The following is a 24,416-nucleotide window of genomic DNA, read 5'->3' as shown; positions in this document are numbered from 1 at the left end:
AATGGCGGAAAAACGATTATAACGATTTCCGTGTTTTACTGCTAGTTTTTATGGATATTATGACACGCCCACCCTGGCGAACTATAAAATCTATGACACGCCCACTCTGTCGAACTATAAAATCAAAAAGATTAAAAGCCGGAAAAAGAAAAAAAAATCACATTTCACCCCCAAAAAGTTGTGGATTTTTGTCAACCCTCCCGATTCAGGATATATCATTAACATAGTCATGGCACGCTTTGTGTAAGAGCTATTGAAGATTTATTTATTACTAAGGTGTGGATCGTTCTCCATTGTTCAGAATATACTGTACCATCTTCCGTCATATGCTTGGGTCAATAGCTTTTGACGAGAGAAAACCAAATATCCACCAAATATCAAATATAAAACACATTTTATCTTAGTAAATAACCTTGTGTATTTGTGTACAGTACTTGCAGTTTATATTGGCTCACTGCCAGCTGCACAAGAAGGGGTGTAGCCAGAAATACTTTGTGGCTGTCCTAGACTGCAAGGATACGTGCAGGGAGTACAAGTCGTGGTGGCGGACGGGTGGACCAAGGGCGCGTTCAACAAAAAAAAAACGTTTTGGAATGTTCAGATAGAGATGTCATGAATAGATGCAACATGATTCCTTGGTGTGGTTCTTCTATATATTTATTTCTGCAACGTTCGACAACGTTTGGTAACTGAACGTGGCCCAGGGAACAGACAAAACAGAGAAGCGCGACTCGCCCTGGATCCTCAGGCCATTTCCGAGGGCCAGAATCCACCACAGTCCAGCAGTGATCCTCTGATTTGGCATGCACCTGGTTTAACAGCTGTCAAGCTAGCAGAAATACCTGAAAACTGCAAATACCACCAGACAGACAAAACGCAGGAGACGAAGAGGAAATTGGTGGAGGATTTTCAGGGCATGCATATTTTCATCAAGTAGTCTCTGTCCACCGTTGTTCAGATTAGGTAAGCAATAGCAGTACTGTCTGTCTTTGCACACACGTGTTACGTAACTGCACTGCAGCAAATGTCTTTACAATAATATTGTTAACAGGTGAATTGGTGAGAAGGGTCTAGTATCAGCGTACAGCAGACTGGGGGTGTGTCGTGTGGGGATTTGTGTCGTGACGATCGCCTGCACACCAATACGTGCCACGCGAGAGTTGGTTTGACTACACTAGGAAGCTAACGTAACTTCTCACGCCATAACGTTATCAGAACTACGGGAAAGCAGTGCTCGACAGGCGGGGGCGAATGACACTGTACCGATGTTGTGAAAATCTGACTTTCCGTGCAGGCTGCTATGCTATTTTTTTTTAAACTTGGAAGAAAATATTTGGCCAAGTTAACTACTGCCGGCGTTGTGCCGAAAATCTCCACCTGCCAAAATTCTTCCCCCCRTTCGCGTGAACGCGCACACACTCAATTCTTCCACGCTTCGACTTGCTTGCAATTTGAGATCTTTGTTCTTCCCTCCGTTGTCAGTTTAGCCTACATTTCACTGATCTTAGCATTTTTTATTAGTATCCCTTCAAGGCAAGGCAGCTGTCAATGATCACGTTAGGCAGCATTTCATTATATTTTTGTTCTGGCGGTTTGATCGCAGGGGAGGTAATGTGCAGTTTTCGGTTTGGCTATTTGTTTCAAGTGTATTAGTCTATAATTACATCTCTTTGCCAAAATTCGTCATCTCTCCCATGTCTTATTCGACTAGTAGTTGTTCTTAACTTGTTATTGCTTGCCTACATTTTACTCCCTCTGTTTAATATGACACACATACATTAATTTATTATTTTCGGCAGGCAAGAAAATGGCCTTACCGACCGAACCCCCCCACAATTTTGTAACTAGAGTCAAATACTTTCTGTAGAACAAACTTCACGTCAGGATAGGCAACCTAAATTAATAATGAATGCATGTGTGTTATATTAAACACAGAGGGAGTAAAATGTAGGCAAGCGATAAACATTTCAGAACAACTACTAGTCGAATAAGACATGGGAGAGATTATGAATTTTGGCAGATTTATTTATAAACTAATACACTTGAAACAAATAGCTAAACCGAAAACTGCAGACATTGCTAGTGCCTCCCCTGCGATCAAACCTCCATTAAAAAAAAAAATGAAACGCAGCCTAACGTGATCATTGACAGCTGCCTTGAAGGACACAAATAAAAAAAAGTATTTCTGCTACTAAGATCAGTGAAATGTAGGCTAAACTGACAACGGAGTGAAGAGCAGAAATCTCAACCTGTAAGCAAGTCGCAGCAATGAAGAACGCGAATGGGGGGAGAATTCTGGCAGAGGGGAGATTTTCGGCACAACACTGGCACCGTGATACAGCTGCCCAGTGGGAAACACCTCAATTCGCCAGGCACCTTGATACAAGGGTTAGCCAGAACTGTTCCGATCTGAGATTCAGGCAGGCAGTAAATACATTTTAACCTTTCAGGTTGGAATGTACAGCTGCCGGGCCTGTGCCCGAGCATCGGCCCCTTTGCCCTCKTATAAATAAGTGCCCTCGCAGCTCATGGATTTTTTATTTAAATTTATGAATAACTTTTGAGTAATTTTTGTTGTTGTTTATTTTCAATGTTTTAATTTTAAATGTATCGAATTGCAAATCAAATTAGCTAATTTCGTAAACTCTTGAACCAATGAATATTCCCCGCCCCGTGTCAGCAGTATTAACTGGGGGGTTCGAGCCCTGAATGCTGATTGGCTYACAGCCATATACCACKCGTATGACAAAACATTTATTTTTACTGCTCTAACTAGTTGGTAACCAGTTTATAATAGCAATAAGGRACCTCAGGGGTTTGCGGTATATGGCCAATTTTCCACGGCTAAGGGCTGTAGCGTTGCGTCGTGCTAAGAACAGCCCTTAGCCGTGGTATGTTGGCCATATACCACACCCCCTCAGGCCTTATTGCTTAAGTGGCTATTTGCCTACATTTCAGATGTATCTGTAATGTTTGTCTTTCACTTATGGACAGAGAAGAGGGCAATTTTTTTTTTTTTTTTTTTTTAATTGGCAGCCGAACAAACAAGCATAACTAGCTAGCAGATAGACCTCATCATTCGCTATCAGCTGATAGCTTCTCTTTTCCTGAAGTCAATTGTCTCCAGTAGTCAAGTTAAAAGGCCTAGCTGGCACTTGCTTGCTAAGAATGTCAGGAGTGCCTGTGTTGCAGAAAATAAGTAGGCCTGTAAATATTGACATTTTGGCTACGGAGGTGGTTGGTGTGTATTTAGAGTTATGTATTATGGTGGTACCGTTTTTTTATTCTGAAGCGGCTCGGGATATTTTTGGGAAAACATACCTCAATCTAAAGATGGAAGATGTTGCTGTACCCCTAATTATACCATTATCCAAAATGATTGAAATGTGGGCGTGGCATGTAGTAAAATGCTAATGAATGTTTCGCATGGAAGTGTACCTTGTAGGAACTGCAGTCCGTAGATAGACATGGAATTGACAGGTGTGATTGAGTGAAKCCTGACCGAGCAGTCCTACAGTTCTGCTGCATTTTTTAAAATGGTAATGCCTGTAGTAATAAATATAACTTAGTTATAAAATAGTTGTAATATTGTTATTTTCAAAATTGTTCCTGTATGCAAAGTAATACTATCTTCCACATGGGACAATTTCATTGTTGTATTTGTGATTGATTGAACACAGTTAAACGCACTTAGCTAGATTGTCATTGACTCAAAAGCAGCCATCTGTCGGTTTGTCTCTGTGTGTACATTAATATTCACATCTTTGTGTGTGTGTATTTTTTTTCTTGTGTTAACCCATCCCAGTACTCATCACACAGACCCCTACCAGTCAACATGGAGGATGAACTGATGTTCAGTATGGACGAGGTGGGCAGTGCCCAGCGTAACCCACTGCAACAGAGGACCCCTGATCAACGGGCCCCATCTCTTAGCAACGCTTACGATAGCGACGAGGACGACTACTACATCTGTCCAATCACAGACGACCCTGTCAGCCAGGCCGAAGACATCTGTGGCTATTTAAAGAATCTCGTCCACAGCAAACAGCCGTCTAACTCCCCCAAAAACTCKTTCTCTTACAAGGTGAGCAGCAGTAGTGTAGGTGCAATATTCACACGGTTCAGTACATTCTGAATGGTGTGCTGGGCAAAAGRTGACCGGACAAGAGCTGACTTGTTGCTTTGTACTGTTGCTCTATTGTCAGTATGCAAAGTGGTGCCCCTGCTCTCACTGCTAGAGATGTGGTCAGAACCACTCTGCCTTAGAGAGAGGGCTTTCTCCTTATATCCATCTCTGCATGTGTGTGTCTGTCTGTGTATCTGCTGTGGCTGACAGCAGCAGCTCAGCTGCCTCTCATCTGTGTGCTCTTTCTCTCTCTCAGAACAGTAAGTACCCAAAGAGCGTCTCTCCCTTCGCATGATGATGTCATATGTAAACATCCCTCACAGTGCGACCCTTGGCCTTCTGATCCAGTAGGCCAGCCTGTAGAGTGGGCTTGATGTGAAGGAATTAATAGCCCTTCCTCATCAGAGTTATAGTTATACATACAGAGTTGGGAAGACTCTGTTTGAGATGTAGAATGTATGGGTCGCAAGGTTGGAACCAAGTTCCAAAACACATTCTACTGTCAATAAGACCAAGAATTCTGTTTTCATGGAATGTTCAACAACATAGTCAACTTAACTCAATAAGTATTTTTCTCTCCTGCTCGTGWATGGTTAATTTGCTGATATAAAACAGTTAATTTCTCTACTCCACATAGAATGAAACTCCACAACAACAGTCTGTCAGGTTTGGGGCGTTTTCTGACAATGCACGGGTACGTTAATCATCATGTTGTTTCATTTACCCCTCCTTTTGCATCAGTGACTGCCTCCTTCCTCCTCACCTTCCTAACATGAATTTACTCTTTAAATCATTTATTCCTTCCTCCTTTCTTTTTCCATTGTACTTGCATGATCGTTTCCCTACCGAAGAAATGTGTTTTTTTCTTTAGTTATTAAACAAAAATCTAGATCCTTAATCRACCTAACTGTCATTTTTAATCTCCCCTAACCCATGCAGCAGTCCTCAGGAATCTTATGAAGAGTTATGCTAATGTAAATGTAATAAGCAGCAAGTAAGCACATTATGATAATGGTTGGAACAAACAGTATTGTTTCTCTTATRCTAAATGTAATTTTCAGCTCCAGTGCAGTAGAAAAGCAACAACCAGGCAGGCTGTTTATACAGTACCATAGTTTACCATTACCATACCACTACTATATCTTATGTGGTCCAGTTTTGTGAGTGGATAGTGTCTCTCATCACAAGGGTACAACTGCACCAGAGACACAGTATATACTACCAATTGGGACGTGTGAAGGGACACACAAACGTCAAGTGACCAGGGACTGATGTGCAATATCTGGTGTATGTTTCTCACCAACCAGCAGTGGCCCTCAGCCTGTTAAAACATGACCTTCATATATCAATGTGAATAGTTCWGGCTAAATATACACCAGCCTAAAATGCCACATGTTTGTGAGTAGGAGGGTGCTACTGTAGGGGAGGTTCAGGTTACCAACAGGTTTACGTTAATAGCTAATGCCACTTGAACCACTGTTAGTTCTGAGAAAGTGGAGTACAACAGTCCAGAGTTTTTGATTGGGAAAACCCCTGGCCCAAGWGCTGGCTGTGGTTATTAGCTGGTTATTGTGCAATGTATGGCTCATGGGTGACTGCCAGATAGGACAGCTAGTGTGAGACTTCTTAATTTTCTAGTAGGTCATATGTGGTCAGAAAATACTTTTGGCCCTGTATCATATAATCATGATTGATTACGCTTTTCTTATAATGAAAGTTCCTGAAGCAACCTCCTCATGATCCTCTGTTGATGTGTGTGTCTGTTTGCCACATCTCTCCCTGTATTTTGTTTTCCTCTATCAATTCAAAAGAGTGATTTGCATGTTCCTCAACACTTCCACAGAACCGGAAAGATTAGCAATCCACCTGTCAGGACACTTAAAGATGGAATCCGCAGTAGGGTACCCCACCAGTGTTATGGTATTTATCTTGTTGATGAACCGGATGTGAGAAGCGTTACGCAATGTGGTAAATAAAAATGGCAGCTCATATTCTGCTGTTCTATTGCGCGTGAAATGATGTCGGAGGGGYAAAACTGTTCGTTGTTTGCAGTAACTTCTTTGTTTTTGTAATATTGCAAACTGTCGTGGCAGTTTCACCATTAAGGAGTCCAGCTTTAATCCTTCTATCTGGGTTTGTGTGTAGACAATGTATCTGTCTGTTRCATGTATATATCCCCAGTGTCTGCAGCTTCCCTTAACATAAGCTGTATTACACAGTGAGTGTGATAGTTACCTAAAATATTTGCCATATTTCCCATTGTCCCAGGCGGTGTGGAAAAGAGCCATAGAGAAGGCCAGGGCCATGCCTGACCCATGGGCTGAGTTTCACCTGGAGGAAGTCAAGACAGAGCCATGCATACGATACAGGTACATATTCCTGTGTTTGTGTGTCAGTGGGCTTGATCCCTACCCTGTACTGGAGTTGTTGACAAATACACACCATRCCCCACCCCTGCCCTTTCTGAAGGTACAGTACATGATATCACTCCATTTCCAATGGCCCTTCCAAGTTTTCTTGGCCAGTGCGCAAAGTTCCCTCGTGGCAGATATCAGGGCTGCCTGCCCACACCAAAACACTTCGTTTGAAGCCAAAAGGTGCATTCCGGGTCAGTCTTTCCAGTAACGTTGCACAACTAAGAATAATGCTATATTGTTGTTCCTGAGACGTTGAACATTTCTCCAGGCATTGAGATTACATGGAACTCGCCCAAATTCTTCAGGTGAGAACAACTAGAGGGATGCCCCCCCCCAATTAGATAATAYGGGTTAGACTTCTGCATTCTCTAACGTGTTTGTTTGTATTACTAATCACCTCTTACTGTATTACAAAACCCTGCCTAGACGGAGCCAGGTTAGGGGAGAGGTGTGTCTGGGTTGATTTTTAACCCGGTTGTAACCTTACTCTTCCTAAGCCTCTCTGGTCTCTTGGCACGATGCCAATAGCTATCTTCCTTTCCCATGCGCCTAATATGACAACCATGGTACACAGAGTTCTAGGCCCGAGAAATACGCACGGAAGGGCAGGACCGACTGTGTAAATATTAGCCTTAGCCTCTGGGTCTGCTGTGTATCTTCTTATCTGTGTATGGCTGACCCAGTCTCAGTCAAACCAAGCTTTCAATATCAGTGTGCGTGTTTGAAATGTTCCCCTAGTTTATTGTGACATGTAACGTCAATATCATATTGGTGATAATGGTATTCCGACAGAACAGAGTACAAACAGGCATATTTGTTGAGTTTGTTGTTGGTAAACACACACTCAATTGGTTGACAATAATAACAGGCTATTACCACAGACCTGAGGATAAGCAGCTCAGGTCCTGGTCAGAACAAATCCATGTACTCTGTTTCTATTTTCTGTCCTAATCCGGACCCCTTCAGTGTACATGGATCATTGTGGTCGAAGTTACACTTCCTAGTCATCACCATATTGGTTACACAAGTCCAGAATTCTGGCCCATATAGAATGGAATAATAATGTTTGAATGTTATTTGCTTTATCTTTCCTCAGGTACAATGCTATCACGGCGGCGTGGTCTCAAGACACAGTGCACATCAAGGTTTCTGGCCAGGTATGCCTCCGCTCCTAAATCATCAGTAATCTATATTTGTATTATTGATCAGAACATATGTATGTGGAATATACACTGAACAAAGATATAAATGCAACATGTAAAGTTTGTTTCATGAGCTGAAATAAAAGATCCCAGAAATGTTCCATACACACACAAAGTTTATTTCTCAATTTTGTGCACAAATTTGTTTACATCCCTTTTAGTGAGCATTTCTCCTTTGCCAAGATATGCCACACCTGTCAAGTGGAAGGATTATCAAGAAGATGATTAAACAGCATGATCATTTCATATGGGGAACCTTGTGCTGGGACAATAAAAGGTCACTCTAAAATGTGCAGTTTTGTCACATAACACAATGCCACAGATGTCTCAAGTTGAGGGAGCGTGCAATTGGCATGCTGACTGCTGGAATGTCCACCAGAGCTGTTGCCAGAGAATTGATTGTTCATTTTTCTATCATATTTTTCTATCATCTGGCTGTTGCCAGAGAATTGATTGTTCATTTTTCTATCATAAGCTGCCTCCAACGTTGTTTTAGAGAATTTAGCAGTACGTCCAACCGGCCTCACAACCACAGACCACGTGTAACCACGCTAGCCCAGGACCTCCACATCCAGCTTCTTCACCTGCGGGATCGTATGAGACCAGCCACCCGTACAGCTGATGAAACTGTGGGTTTGCACAACCAAAGAATTTCTCCACAAACTGTCAGAAACCGTCTCAGAGAAACTCCTCTGCATGCTCGTTGTCTTCACCAGGGTCTTGACCTGTCTGCAGTTTGGTGTTGTAACCAACTTCAGTGGGCAAATGCCCACCTTCGATGGCCACTGGCATGCTGGAGAAGTGTGCCCTTCACGCCTGAATCKCGGTTTCAACTGTACAGGGCAGATGGCYGACAGTATGGCGTAGGTTGGGCGAGTAGTTTGCTGATGTCAATGTTGTGAACAGTGCCCCATGGTGGCGGTGTGGTTATGGTATGGTCCAGCATAAGCTATGGACAACAAACACAATTGCACTTTATCAATGTTAATTTGAATGCTCCGAGATGCCGTGATGAGATCCAGAGGCCCATTGTCGTGCCATTCGTCCGCCGCCATCACCTCATGTTTCAGCATGATAATGCACAGCCCCARGTCACAAGGATCTGTACACAATTCCATGAAGCTGAAAAGGTCCCAGTTCTTTCATGGCCTGTATACTCACTAGACATGTCACCCATTGAGCATGTTTGGGATGCTCTGTATCAATATGTATGACAGCGTTTTCAAGTTCCGGCCAATATACAGCAACTTCACACAGCCATTGAAGAGGAGTCGGACAGCATTCCACAGGCCACAATCAACAGCCTGATCAACTCTATGCAAATGAGATGTCGCACTACATGAGGCAAAAGGGTGGTCACACCAGATACTGACTGGTTTTCTGATCCACGCTCTTAGTTTATTTTTTTTATTTTAAGGTATCTGTGACCAACTGATTCAAATATGTATTTCCAGTCATGTGAAACCAATAGATTAGGGCCTAATACATTTATTTTAATTGACTGATTTCCTTATATGAACTGTAACTCTTAGAAATTGTTGCGTTTTTCATATTTTTGTTCAGTGTAGTGACACTGTTTACTTGAATGTGAAAGTTTACAAAAGCTTGGTGAATTGATTGACTTTCTCAAATGATTGATTTGTAATTGTTGTTTCTCACAGCCTTTTGGACGCGGGGCCATGAGGGAATGCTTCAGAACGTAAGTTTCACTCATTATCTAACCTGTACCCCCGCACATTGACTCGATACCGGTACCCCCCTGTATATAGCCTCGTTATTGTTATTAATGTTTCTTATATTTTTTACTTTATTTAGTAAATATATTTTCTTAATTCTATTTCTTGAACTGCATTGTTGGTTAAGGGCTTGTAAGTAAGCATTTCACGTTAAGGTGTATTAACGTATTCGGCAAAGGTGACAAATACAATTTGATTTGGATTTAATTTGATTATCGTTCAGAATAATTAGTCATATTTGCCATACAGTCTGATTTCCTATTTCTGAGGCGGTTGGCCTTTTGTTCCTGCTAGTTTCAGAGCCATGTGCACAGTCCTCTTCATGTAGTCTAAATAAAATGAAAAGACGGCACAAAATTCACAGGTCCCCAATTCACATTCCAGAAATATCGCTCTCAGACCCATTTAGTCCYGCTGAGAGCAACACATAGATATCCAGATGGAACCAAACATTCCATAACTACAACATTCTAGTTCACATTTTTTATGGAATGTGATCACCATTAAACTTGCCATGGCACCCGGTAGAGTTCTCTATCTCAAACTGAGTTTGCTGAACTCTGTGTATATAGTACGTAACTCTGGTCTAGCCTGACATTTGCAGCTATAGGCAGCGGGAATATTATTAATATTATGACCTTATTATGATTTGACCTCTTTCTGTGGGAACAGTGTAGGGGAGGCAATGAGYCATCCGTCATGTCTWGATCACACCACTGGCAGTCCATGCCTTCCACAGAAGAACATCCCTCTCACAAACAACACATAGAGGAAATAAGCCCTTATTCACTAACAAGCCCAAACACTGTTTCTAACCACAAAAAACATGTTTATGGTTTATCATCAAAAATACACAATGTCCAAGAGATACACAATTTCAAAACCTTAGGAATATTGTATGATTTAGTTGGGTAATACCATCTTAGTTTGTTGTCAGTCTGATACACAACTAACATTCTTCAGGGTTTATTTTTTTAAATGTTCCTTTCGTTTTAGTGCAGTGCCGTTCTTGTCTTTCGATGCCTTTTTTTCCATATTTCCTTTCCTTCTTCTGCAGGAAGAAGCTCTCTAACTTCTCCCACAGTAGTAACTGGAAGTGTGCGTGTAACTATGTGACGAAGCGCTACATGGAGCCTGTGGACAGGGATGTGTACTTTGAGGATGTCAGGCTGCAGATGGAGGCCAAACTCTGGGGAGAAGAGTACAACCGCCACAGGCCACCCAAACAGGTATGGATGGAACATTTAATTAACCAATGAGTCATCCCATTGATTGATGGATTGATTGATTGATAGGAAATTGTGGAAAATCCACAATCCTAAATTAAACTAACCCCCCCCCCCCCAGGTGGACATCATGCAGATGTGTGTGATTGAGATGATGGAGCGTCCAGGTAAACCTCTGTACCACCTGGAACACTACATAGAGGGGAAGTACATCAAATACAACTCCAACTCTGGCTTCGTCAAGGATGACAACATCAGGCTCACTCCACAGGTACAGTGGGTGTTACTACTGTACATGTATTGTCAAACTTTATGGATTACTCCTGAGCTGCAGAACCCGAAGATGCATCTTTATCTTTCTGTTATCAATTGCTAGATTTTTCAATATAATAGATGCGGTAAAGAGGTCAATAGAACTCAATTATGTTTACATTGTTTATTATCCGTGCCAATTTTTGGGTGCCAGCACACATCTAACTCTTTCTAGTCAGTCAAGTGAGGCATCCATCCATCGACATGGTCTAAATAACTCAACAGGCTAGTGTGCCTGTTTGTAAAGAGCGGGGGGGCTGTACATTAATCCTGATGCTCTGATTGGATAGAGTGAAGCTGTATTTCTCTGTTCACTCGCTTCATAATTTCACCCGATCACTTTCACTTCTCTGTTTCGGTATGATCATTCAGACTGCTGCTGCCTCCTCCTATGATATTTGACCTTTATTGAACTAGGCAAGTCGGTTAAGAACAAATTCTTATTTTCAATGATGGCCTACCCCGGCCAAACCCGGACGACACTGGACCAATTGTGCGCCACCCTATGGGACTCCCAGTCACGGCCGGTTGTGATACAGCCCAGGATCGAAGCAGGGTCTGTAGTGACGCCTCTAGCACTGAGATGCAGTGCCTTAGACCGCTGCGCCACTCGGGAGCCCATAAATCAAATGGTAAAGACGTTGAGGACAGACACGGGTCAGATATGCACATCCCTCCACTGAGTTTAATCTGCAGCTTGTTTGGTCTATAAACGTGCATGGAGATGGGTATTTTCTACTTAGGCATATTAAAACATTTAGTTTTTTTCGATCACGAGTATCATTCGATCCGACTATCAACTGTCAATTTATGGATACGAGTATGGCCATGTCGGCACACCCCTAGCTTGGATGGATGTCAACCCCAATACATGTTTATCATCACCAATCAACTGCATTGCTGTTAAAAAAGACTGACTAACAACACCAATTTCTGTATGTTAGCTATGCTACCAGCTTATACGAACGGGAGTTAGCATTTAGCAGTCACTTCTTCTAAACCTGAAAAGGAACAACTTCTAATGTTATGCAGCGAAAACAGCCAAATAGATCCAAATGGGACTTTAGTAACCAAATTGTGGGCCTTCTACAATACATCAGTCATGGCGAATATCCACTTTGTTAGATCAGATTTGTTGAATGTGCGCCAATCCAGCGTCCTTCTATCCCTCATGGTCTGTGATCCATTGACCTCTTTACCATATCTATGCTTTCCCCCCCCTTTGTTCTGTGTGTGTGAACCTGCAACCTTTCCAAAATATCTGTAAGCCGCCATCTTTTTGTCGTCTGCCAGTAACCCTAGTATTTTTCTTTCTGCCTGCAGGCATTCAGTCACTTCTCGTTTGAACGTTCGGCCCACCAGCTGATTGTGGTAGACATCCAGGGGGTGGGGGACCTCTACACGGACCCTCAGATCCACTCAGAGAGGGGGACAGACTTCGGAGACGGAAACCTGGGTACGGCTTTCTCTCACACAGTCACACTGTTAGCAACACAAAGGTAGACTGACATTTTCAGTTGTGACCCACCTAGCGAAAGACTTTCAAATAGATTACAACATACGTGTGTGTGTGTGTGTGTGTGTGTGTGTGTGTGTGTGTGTGTGTGTGTGTTACAGGTGTGCGGGGAATGGCACTGTTCTTCCACTCCCACCTGTGTAATAAGATATGTAAGAGTATGGGGCTCACACCCTTTGACCTCTCCACTGCAGAGAAAAGCCAGCTAGACTGCACCAACACACTGCTGGTGAGACCATAGAAATACAGTGCATTTGGAAAGTATTCAGGCCCCTTCCCTTTTTCAACATTTTGTTCTGTTATTCTAAAATGTATGAAATAAATAGTTTTCCTCATCGACACACAATACCCTTAACCTTATTAATAACCTTCTTTACATAAGTATARAGACCCTTTGCTATGAGACTCGAAATGGAGCTCAGGTGCATCCTGTTTCCATTGATCCTCCTTGATGTTTCTACAACTTGATTGGAGTGCAACTGTGGTAAATTGATTGTACATGATTTGGAAAGGCACACACCTGTCTATATAAGGTTCCACAGTTGACAGTGCATGTCAGAGCAAATACCAAGCCATGAGGTCGAAGGAATTGTCCGTAGAGCTCCGAGACAGGATTGTGCCTAGGCACAGATCTGGGGAAGGGTACCAAAACATTTCTGCAGCATTGAAGGTCCCCAAGAACACCGTGGCCTCCATTATTCTTAAATGGAAGATGTTTGGAACCACCAAGACTCTTCCTAGAGCTGGCCGCCCTGCCAAACCACGCAATCGGGGGAGAAGGGCCTTTGTCAGGGAGGTGACCAAGAACCCGATGGTCACTCTGACAGAGCTCCAGAGTTCCTCTGTGGAAATGGGAGAACCTTCCAGAAGGACAACCATCTCTGCAGCACTCCACCAATCAAGCCTTTATTGTAGAGTGGCCAGATGAAAGCCACTTCTCAGTAAAAGGCACATGACCGCRCGCTTGGAGTTTGCCAAAAGGCAKCTAAAGGACTCTGACCATGAGAAACAATATGCTCTTGCCTGATGAAGATTGAACTCTTTGGCCTGAATGCCAAGCATCATGTCTGGAAGAAACCTGACACCATCCCTACAGTGAAGRGTGGTGGTGGCAGCATCATGTTGTGGGGATGTTTTTCAGCTGCAGGGACTGGGAGACTAGTCAGGATCGAGGGAAAGATGAACGTWAAAKAAAAAAAGTCTCTGAATGTCCTTGAGTGACCCAGCCAGAGCCCGGACTTGAACCCAATCGAACATCTCTGGAGAGACCTGAAAATAGCTTCAGTTTTCTATTTTTGATAAATTTGCAAACATTTCAAAAAAAAAAAAGGTTTTTGCTCTGTCATTGAATAAATGTATTCAAAAACAATTAAATACATTTTTAGAACAAACCTGTAACGTGACAAAATGTGGAAAAACTCAAGGGGTCTGAATACTTTCCAAATGCACTGTATAATTATATTGAAGTAGAATCAAAGGGCGTGTGGCTGACACACAGCATCACATATCTCCTAGGTATACCCACAGTCGTCATATTACCACAGAAATGATTATCAGTACATCAGACAGAATACTACCTCACCACAGGCTAAGACCTGTTTGCAGCTTTAATGCAACAATTTAGAATGGTCATTTTAGTCATCTTTTAACAATATTTTCAACCCTCTACTCCAATCAGAAGTCGGCCCAGACGGTACTGAGGGGTAGTGAGGAACAGTGTGGTTTCGCTCGTTTTCGTACTATATCAGGGGGCCGTGTGCCCCCACTTCTCTCCCACCTGTCGGAGACATCGTCTGGGGACGACTCTATGAGTGACATAAGTGACTCCATCCCCTGCTCGCCCCTCGCCTTCCCCGGCTCTCCACTAGGACAGCACTTCTCTATGGGCTCCATGGGCAGGTCTCCTCTGGGTAAGAACACTTTTACGAGGTTATAGTTCACCCAAATTACAAACGTATCAAATTCTTTGAAGATCTAGAAGGTAATCTGTGGGCCTATAAAGTCAATGACCCACCATATGGGTTTGTTTTCTTATTTTCAGCCCAGCATTAGCATTATGTTCCAAATAGCATGCCTAAATCCCCATAAAACTAACTTCAAAACAGTTTTATTTGGTACCATAGGCTTGAGTGCCCTGTTTGAGATATGGTTGAACTACTTCAACTTGATTTTTTTTTTTAAATAAGAATTATCKGCCATTAAACATTTTAATCTAACGTCTCGTTTCTCACCCTCAGGTTGGTCTTTCATAAATGAGATGGATGAACGGGAGAAACACAACCGCAGCCACAGCCCAGAACACAAGGTCAGTCAAGGCTTTGTGGAAATGACTCTGATGATTCTGATCACAAGAATGGCATTAGTTATGGTTGGTTGGCATGTACTGAGGGCTGTTTTTTTTTTTTTTTTTTTTCTGTAGGACTCAGAGAATGGAGGAGACAGTGGTTGTCCGAGTGAGAGGAGGAGTGAAGGGGACCCAACCGACCATGCAGATGGGGTACATCTTCTCCACACCAACACTTGGTCTTAGTGAGCCTGGCCATCATAAATGCTTTATGGAAACTGTCAAATGCTGTAACACTTTGTACTCCTCCTCTTTTGTCTTCTATTGGTTATCTGTAGCTGACACCAAAGTTATTGTTCATGTTTGCTCACCATGACATGGATTCTTTCTTGACTCACCAGCATTAAAAGCTGTTTAACTATTACCCTTTGTATAGCGATGTTAGTGTGAACTTGGCCCTCTCTTTAGCTCTGTTTATGGCCTTTTAGCAGTAGGTTTTATACTGTATGATGTCACCATGTAGGCCCGCCCCCACCGCTACAACAGATACTACTCTGAGTCGGACGAGGACAGTGTGAGACGGGTAAACAAAATAACGATGTCTAATCTTCATCACCACCATAATCATCATAATCAACAAAGCCACCGTCGTCATAATCAAATAATCCTGTACTCATCCCTCTGTGTCACCCACTATCCCCTTGCTCACTAGTGTAGTGTTCCTGCTATCTAATCTATGCCTTCATCCATGAGCTAACTTGAGTTCTTGCTGCTGTCTATCTCCTTACTAGAGAAAGGTTCCCAGCAGATCTTCCCCAAACTTAAACTCTCCTGCCGTAAACACCCCCAACAGCCAACCGGTGATTCCCTGCCCTCTGCATGAAGGCCTCTAACACAGGCCTCTCCCTCTACTGTGGAGCAGCTGTTGATTTGACACTTGCTTGTTTTCTAACGATACATGCTTAGTATTGGCAAAAGTTTGAGTACACCCAAGAAAGGGAATGCAAACTTGTTGAAACACAACAGAGAAATCACCAGCAGCCCTGTGTTTTAGTCCAATTCCTTGTTTGGCCTGTCCATGTCTACCTGCCCCAATACTTATCAAATCACCTAACCAATCAATCAGTCTAACTGCCTGTTCACCAGAATCATGTTCCGTCTCTTAGTGCATGCCTAGAGTGTGAAATATGATTTGCATTAGTGCTTGAGTTGTTGTTACTTTGAACAAGCAATACTATAGATACAGTGCTTCGTTGTCCTTTCCTAAGCTCTGTGTGTCTGTGTCCCAGCTGACAGATGATAAATGGAGTGTCTACCACTCGTCTCGTTCTCACGTCCACCGGCCATCCTGTGTTGCTGTGGAGATGGAGAGACTTGACTCGCTGATCCTGGAGAGGAAGATTGGCAAGTCCATCCTGGGGAAGGTGAGTGACGCGCACATACATACACACACACACACACACACACACACACACTAAAAACACACACTATATCTCCTCTGGCCTCTCCCCCAGGTGCACCTGGCGATGGTGCATTACCACGAGGCTGGTCGGTTCTGTGACAAGGAGGAGCAGTGGGACCAGGACTCAGCCATGTACCACCTGGAGACGGCAGCCATGTGTGGGGAACTAGAGGCTATCGTTGCCCTGGGACAGTGTTACCTACAGCTGCCACACCATATATTGTCAGAGATGGCGCTCGAGGTATTTAATCAAATCAAATTGTATTAGTCACATGCGTCGAATACAACAGGTATTACAGTGAAATGTTTACTTACGAGCCCCTAACCAACAATGCAGTTTWAAAAAATTCCGATAAGAATAACAGATAAAAGTAACAAGTAATTAAAGAGCAGCAGTGAAATGACAATAGCGAGACTATATACAGGGGGGTACTGATACAATGTGCGGGGGCACCGGTTATTTGAGGTAGTATGTACATGTAGGTAGAGTTATTAAAGTGACTATGCATAGATGACAACAGAGAGTAGCAGTGTTGTGAAAGGGGAGGGGGCTCTGAAAATAGTCTGGGTAGCCATTTGACTAGATGTTCAGGAGTCTAATGGCTTGGGGGTAGAAGCTGTTTAGAAGCCTCTTGGACCTAGACTTGGCGCTCCGGGTACCGCTTGCCGTGCGGTAGCAGAGGGAACAGTCTATGACTAGGGTGGCTGGAGTCTTTGACTATTTTTAGGGCCTTCCGCTGACACTGCCTGGTAGAGAGGCGCTGGATGGCAGGAAGCTTGTCCCCGGTGATGTACTGGGCCGTTCGCACTACCCTCTGTAGTGCCTTGCGGTCAGAGGCCGAGCAGTTGCCATACCAGGCAGTGATGCAACCAGTCAGGATGCTCTCGTTGGTGAGGCAGTAGAAACTGAGGACCCATACCAAATCTTTTCAGTATCCTGAGGGGGAATTGGCTTTGTCGTGCCCTCTTCACGACTGTCTTGGTGTTTTTGGACCATTCTAGTTTGTTGGTGATGTGGACACCAAGGAACTTGAAGCTCTCAACCTGCTGCACTGTAGCCCCGTCGATGAGAATGGGGGAGTGCTCAGTCCTCTTTTTCCTCTAGTCCACAATCATCTCTTTTGTCTTGATTACTTTGAGGGAGAGGTTGTTGTCCTGGCAACACACGGCCAGGTATCTGACCTCCTCCCTATAGGCTGTCTCGTTGTTGTCGTTGATCAGGTCTACCAATGTTGTGTCATCTGCAAATTGAATGATGGTGTTGGAGTCGTGCCTCGCCGTGCAGTCATGAGTGAACAGGGAGTACAGGAGGGGACTGAGCACGCACCCCTGAGGGGCTCCTGTGTTGAGGATCAGCGTAGCGGATGTGTTGTTACCTACCCTTACCACCTGGGGGCGGCCCATCAGGAAGTCCAGGATCCAGTTGCAGAGGGAGGTGTTTAGTCCCAGGTCCTTAGCTTATTGATGAGCTTTGAGGGCACTATGGTGTTGAACGCTGCGCTGTAGTCAATGAATAGCATTCTCACATAGGTGTTCCTTTTGTCTAGGTGGGAAAGGGCAGTGTGGAGTGCAATGGAGATTGCATCATCTGCGGATCTGTTGGGGCGGTATGCAAATTGGAGTGGGTCTAGGGTTTCTGGGATGATGGTGTTGATGTGAGCCATGACCAGCCTTTCAAAGCACTTCATGGCTACAGACGTGAGTGCTACGGGTCAGTAGTCGTTTAGGCAGGTTACCTTAGTTGTTATTGGCACATGGACTATGGTGGTCTGCTTAAAACATGTTGGTATTACAGACTCGAACAGGGATAGGTTGAAAATGTCAGTGAAGACACTTTCCAGTTGGTCAGCGCATGCTCGCAGTACACGTCCTGGTAATCTGTCTGGCCCTGCGGCCTTGTGAATGTTGACCTGTTTAACTTCTTACGGCTGAGATCGGCTGAGATCCCGTTAACGGGATTGACTTGACAACAGCCAGTGAAAGTGCAGGGCGCCAAATTCAAACAACATAAATCTCATAATTAAAATTCCTCAAACATACCAGTATTTTACACCATTTTAAAGATAAACTTGTTGTTAATCCCACCACAGTGTCCGATTTCAAAAAGGCTTTACGACGAAAGCACACTAAACGATTATTTTAGGTCAGTACTTAGTCACAGAAAACAACAGCCATTTTTCCAGCCGAAGAGAGGATTCACAAAAGCAGATAGAGATAAAATTAATCACTAACCTTTAATGATCTTCATCAGATGACACTCATAGGACTTCATGTTACACAATACATGTATGTTTTTGTTTGATAAAGTTCATATTTATATCCAAAATCTTAGTTACATTGGCGTGTTATGTTCAGTAATGTTTTGTCTCCAAAACATCCGGTGATTTTGCAGAGTGTCACATCAATTTACAGAAATACTCTAATAAACATTGATAAAAGATAATAGCATTATACATGAAACTTTAGATAAACTTCTCCTCAATGCAACCGCTGTGTCAGATTTCAAAAAACTTTATGGAAAAGCACACCATGCTATAATCTGAGTACAGCGCTCAGAGACAAAACAAGCCATACAGATATCCGCTATGTTGTGGAGTCAACAGAAGTCAGAAATAGCATTATAAATATTCACTTACCTTTGATGACTTCATCAGAATGCACTCCCAGGACTTCCAGTTCCACAATAAATGTTTGTTTTGTTCGATAAGTCCATAATTTATGTCCAAATACCTCCTTTTTGTTCGGGGTTTAGTTCCAAAATCCAAATTGATGACGCGCAGGCCAGACAAAGTCAAAAATTCCATTACAGTTCGTAGAAACATGTCAAACGAAGTATAGAATCAATCTTTAGGATGTTTTTAACATAAATCTTCAATAATGTTTCAACCAGAATTCCTTTGTCTGTAGAAATGCGATGGAACGCAGCTACTCTCACGGGGGCACCTAGGTGAGCTCGTGGCACTCTGCCAGAGCCCTGACTCAAACAGCTCCCATTCCCTCATCCTTCACAGTAGAAGCATCAAACAAGGTTCTAAAGACTGTTGACATCTAGTGGAAGCCTTAGGAAGTGCAATATGACCCCATAGACACTGTACAGTGGGGCAAAAAAGTATTTAGTCAGCCACCAATTGTGCAAGTTCTCCCACTTAAAAAGATGAGAGAGGCCTGTAATTTTCATCATAGGTACACTTCAAATATGACAGACAAAATGAGAAAAAATCCAGAAAATCACATTGTAGGATTTTTTATGAATTTATTTGCAGATTATGGTGGAAAATAAACTTTTGTTATTGACAAATACTTATCTCAATACTTTGTTATATACCCTTTGTTGGCAATGAAAGAGGTCAAATGTTTTCTGTAAGTCTTCACAAGGTTTTCACACACTGTTAGTGGTATTTTGGCCCATTCCTCCATGCAGATCTCCTCTAGAGCAGTGATGTTTAGGGGCTGTTGCTGGGCAACACGGACTTTCAACTCCCTCCAAAGATTTCTATGGGGTTGAGATCTGGAGACTGGCTAGGCCATCCAGGACCTTGAAATGCTTCTTACGAAGCCACTCCTTCGTTGCCCGGGCGGTGTGTTTGGGATCAATTCTCATGCTGAAAGACCCAGCCACGTTCACTCTTCAATGCCCTTGCTGATGGAAGGAGGTTTTCACTCAATCTCACGATACATGGCCCATTCATTTTTCTTTACACGGATCAGTCGTCCTGGTCCCTTGCAGAAAAACAGCCCCAAAGCATGATGTTCCCACCCCATGCTTCACAGTAGGTATGGTGTTCTTTGGATGCAATCAGCATTCTTTGTCTCCAAACATGACGAGTTGAGTTTTACACAAAAGTTCTATTTTGGTTCATCTGACCATATGAATTCTCCAATCTTCTTTCTGGATCATCCAAATGCTCTCTAGCAAACTTCAGACGGGCTGGACATGTACTGGCTTAAGCAGGGGACACGTCTGGCACTGCAGGATTTGAGTCCCTGGCGGCGTAGTGTGTTACTGATGGTAGGCTTTGTTACTTTGGTCCCAGCTCTCTGCAGGTCATTCACTAGGTCCCATGTGGTTCTGGGATTCTTGCTCACCGCTCTTGTGATCATTTTGACCCCACGGGGTGAGATCTTGCGTGGAGCCCAGATCGAGGGAGATTATCAGTGGTCTTGTATGTCTTCCATTTCCTAATAATTGCTCCCACTAGGCAAAGGCAAACCTACAAACCTTAGATTTCCCACTTCCTGGTTGGATTTTTTCTCAGGTTTTTGCCTGCCATATGAGTTCTGTTATACTCAGACATCATTCAAACAGTTTTAGAAACTTCAGTGTTTTCTATCCAAATCTACTAATAATATGCATATCTTAGCTTCTGGGACTGAGTAGCAGGCAGTTTACTCTGGGCACCTTATTCATCCAAGCTACTCAATACTGCCCCAGCCATAAGAAGTTTAAGGTCTTACTTACATTGGCTGCGGAGAGCGTGATCACAGTCATCCGGAACAGGTGGTGCTCTCGTTTCAGTGTTATTTGCATCTAAGCGAGCTAGAAGTAGCTCGTCTGGTAGTCTTGTGTTTCTGGGCACTCTTGGCTGTGCTTCCCTTTTGTAGTCTAATAGTTTGCAAGCCCTGCCTCCGATGAGCGTCAGAGCCGGTGTAGTACGATTCGATCTTAGTCCTGTATTGATGCTTTGCCTGTTTTTGATGGTTCGTCGCAGGGCATAGCAGGATTTCTTATAAGCTTCCCGGGTTCGAGTCCCACTCCTTGAAAGCGGCAGCTCTAGCCTTTAGCTCAGTGCAGATGCTGCCTGTAATCCATATTCTGGTTGGGGTATGTACGTACGGTCACTGTGGGGACGACGTCATCAATGCACTTATTGATGAAGCCAATGACTAATACTCCTCAATGCCATCGGAGGAATCCTGGAACATATTCCAGTCTGTGCTAGCAAAACAGTCCTGTAGCTTAGCATCTGCTTCATCTGACCACTTTTTTATTGATATAGTCACCGGTGCTTCCTGCTTTAATTTTTGCTTGTAAGCAGGAATCAGGAGGATAGAATTATGGTCAGATTTGCCAAATGGAGTGCGAGGGAGAGCTTTGTATGCATCTCTGTGTGTGAGTATAGGTGGTCCATAGATCTTTTTCCTCTGGTTGTACATTTAACATGCTGATTAGAAATTTGGTAAAACGAATTTAAGTTTCCCTGCATTAAAGTCCCGGCTACTATGAGCGCCGCCTCTGGGTGGCGTTTTCTTGTTTGCTTATGGGGAATACAGCTCATTCAATGCTGTCTTAGTGCCAGCCTCTGACTGTGGCAGTATGTAAACGGCTACAAAGAATAAAGATGAAAACTCTCTCGTTAGGTAGTGTGGTCTACAGCTTATCATGAGAAACTCTACCTCAGCGAGCAATGGCTTGAGACTTAGATATCGTGCACCAGCTGTTGTTTACAAAAATACATAGACCGCCGCCACTGTTCTATCCTGCCGGTACATTGTATAACCAGCCAGCTGTAGGTTGATGTCGTCGTTCAGCCACGACTCCGTGAAGCATAAGATGTTAGTTTTTTTTACAATGCATTCGGAAAGTATTCAGACCCCTTGACTTAAAAAATACATTACAGCTTATTCTAAAATGTATTAGATTGTTTTTTCCCCTCATCAAATTGCACACAATACCCCATAACAAATGTATAAAAATAAAAAAAATGAATATCACATTTACGTAAGTATTCAGACCTTTTACTCAGTACTTTGTTGAAGCACTTTTGGCAACGATTACAGCCTCGAGTATTCTTGGGTGTGACGCTACAAGCTTGGCACACCTGTATTTGGGGAGTTTCTCCCGTTCTCTGCAGATCCTCTCAAGCTCTGTCAGTTTGGATGGGGTGCGTCGCTGCACAGCTGTTTTCAGGTCTCTCCAGAGATGTTCAAGTCCGGGTCTGGCTGGTCCACTCAAGGACATACAGAGACTTGTCCCAAAGTCACTCCTGCGTTGTCTTGGCTGTGTGCTTAGGGTTGTTGTCCTGTTGGAAGGTGAACCTTCACCCCAGTCTGAGGTTCTGAGTGCTCTGGAGCAGGTTTTCATTAAGGATCTCTCTGTACTTTGCCTTTTGGCAAACTCCAAGCGGGCTTCATGTGCCTTTTTACTGAGGAGTGGCTTCCATCAGGCCACACTACCATAAAGACCTAATTGGTGGAGTGTTGCAGAGATGGTTGTCCTTCTGGAAGGTTCTCACATCTTCACAGAAGAACTCTGAAGCTCTGTCAGTGTGACCAAGGCCCTTCTTCCCCGAATACTCAGTTTGGCRGAGCGGCCAGCTCTAGGAATAGTCTTMGTGGTTCCAAACTTATTCCATTTAACAATGATGTAGGCCACTGTGTTCTTGGACCTTCAATGCTTCAGAAATGTTTTAGTACCCTTCCCCAGATCTGTGCCTCGACACAATCCTGTCTCAGAGCACTATGGACAATCCTTTACGAGCTCATGGCTTGGTTTTTGCTCTGACATGCACTGTCAACTGTGGGACCMTATATAGACATGTGCCTTTCCAAAACATATACAATCAATTGAAATTACCACAGGTGGACWCAAATCAAGTTGTAAATGACTTTGTCATTATTGTGTGTGTAGATTGAGGATTTCTATTTTTTTTTATCCATTTTCGAATAAGGCAGTAACATAATGTGTATTAGAGAGGTGTCTTTTGAATCTCTCTTTTATTACATGCTATATGTTGCTGTCTTGTCATCAGGACAACTCAGGGAGCCGTATGAAGGGCTTTAAGTTCCTGCTGCAGGCTGCTGAGGCAGGACACAGATCCTGCATGGTCCTGGTGGCCAGGGCCTTCGACACCGGCATCAACCTCTCACCAGACAGGTCAGAGACTGGTGGAACATATTAGATACAGTATCAACTTGTGATGGGCTGTGACTAAAATGGCACCATATTTATTGATTAGCCTACATGGTGATATCTACCTAGAGATCTGAGAAAGATTAGAATTGATCAGGACTGTGTAATGGATATTATAAAAACTATTATAAGCCTTCTCTGTGGTTCTCAGGTCCCAGGACTGGAAGGAGGCGATGAGATGGTACAACTGTGCCCTGAACATGACAGACTATGATGAGGGGGGCGAGTTTGACGGCATGCAGGACGAGCCTTGCTACCGGCTGCTGGCCAGAGAGGCTGAGATGTACCAGGAGGGGGGCCACAGCCTGGACCCAGACCCACAGAGAGCAGGTAAGAAACAGCAGAGAGAAACCACACCTGAGCTTAGAACCTAGAACTATTAGCCAACAGTCCTAACTCGAGCCMTCAGTGTGATAACCTTTGTTGTAATTACAGTAACTAACCAAAGACTCACTTTCTCTCTCTCCTGTGCAGGTGATCTGTTCACAGAGGCAGCAGACGCAGCCATGGAGGCGATGAAGGGCCGACTGGCCAACCAGTACTATATGAAAGCAGAGGAGGCCTGGGGCATGATGGAGGAAGAGGAYTAGGAGACGGGCTGGCACTCTGCAAGGCCAAAGGAATCGGCTAAAGCAGAAACAAGCTGGCACCCAGGATAATGTTGTGATGGATTTTCCTCCCTAATGGTTTAAAGTTTACAGACACATTTACTGTGTGATTTCCAAAATGCTGTGTAATTGTTTGATCTGTATATGACCTTTTATGCAGCCGTCCTCCGGCCTAGCTATCTTTCTTGGTGCTTCAGAGGGAATTATGTCTGGTCCTGGTCTTGTACATTTTTCCCCTTTTCTATTCCTGTCCCCATTGCCCTTTGGACTAATGAATATGGTTGCATTTGAGGCAATTTACCTAACTGAAAATAAGCCATTTCAAACAAGAAAAGTAAATTTCCCCCAAAAAATTGTGCTTGCTAGCGTAAAGGGATATTTTTAATTTTTTTCAATGAGGCCCTTCATCTACTTCCCCAGAGTCAGATGCACTTGTGTATGCCATTTTTAAGTCTTTGTGTCCAGTAAGAAGGAAGTTGGAGGTAGTTTTGTGTGCCAATGCTAACTAGCATTAGCACAATGACAAAGTCTATGGGTAWCTGCTAGCATGCTAGTAGATACCCATAGACTTAGAGTCATTGTGTTAAAGCTAGTTGTGTTAATATTTGTAGCTGAAA

At 43.4% G+C, this 24,416-nt stretch overlaps 1 protein-coding gene across 7 annotated transcripts; it reads left to right on the top strand.

Moving 5' to 3' along the window:
- Positions 1-503: 503 nt before the first annotated feature.
- LOC111967889 (eukaryotic elongation factor 2 kinase) lies at positions 504-24,416 on the top strand. Of its 7 annotated transcripts, none has more exons than XM_023993314.2 (20): positions 504-963; positions 3,806-4,084; positions 4,764-4,820; positions 6,395-6,495; positions 7,640-7,700; positions 9,407-9,444; positions 10,539-10,710; positions 10,829-10,978; positions 12,343-12,475; positions 12,637-12,764; positions 14,214-14,445; positions 14,773-14,840; positions 14,955-15,032; positions 15,343-15,402; positions 15,611-15,679; positions 16,109-16,243; positions 16,334-16,522; positions 23,031-23,155; positions 23,343-23,521; positions 23,666-24,416. In XM_023993314.2, exons 2-20 carry the CDS (start codon positions 3,836-3,838, stop codon positions 23,779-23,781), a joined length of 2,340 nt encoding a protein of 779 aa, XP_023849082.1. In that variant the 5' UTR covers positions 504-963; positions 3,806-3,835; the 3' UTR covers positions 23,782-24,416. The 7 variants fall into 7 exon arrangements, with proteins under 7 accessions (XP_023849082.1, XP_023849081.1, XP_023849084.1 ...); XM_023993313.2 differs by lacking the exon at positions 504-963 and adding an exon at positions 3,472-3,539; XM_023993316.2 differs by lacking the exons at positions 504-963; positions 15,343-15,402 and adding an exon at positions 3,472-3,539.

Source organism: Salvelinus sp. IW2-2015, linkage group LG8, assembly GCF_002910315.2.
Source record: "Salvelinus sp. IW2-2015 linkage group LG8, ASM291031v2, whole genome shotgun sequence".
Lineage (NCBI taxonomy): Eukaryota > Metazoa > Chordata > Actinopteri > Salmoniformes > Salmonidae > Salvelinus > Salvelinus sp. IW2-2015.
This window is presented reverse-complemented; position numbering and strand designations above follow the sequence as displayed.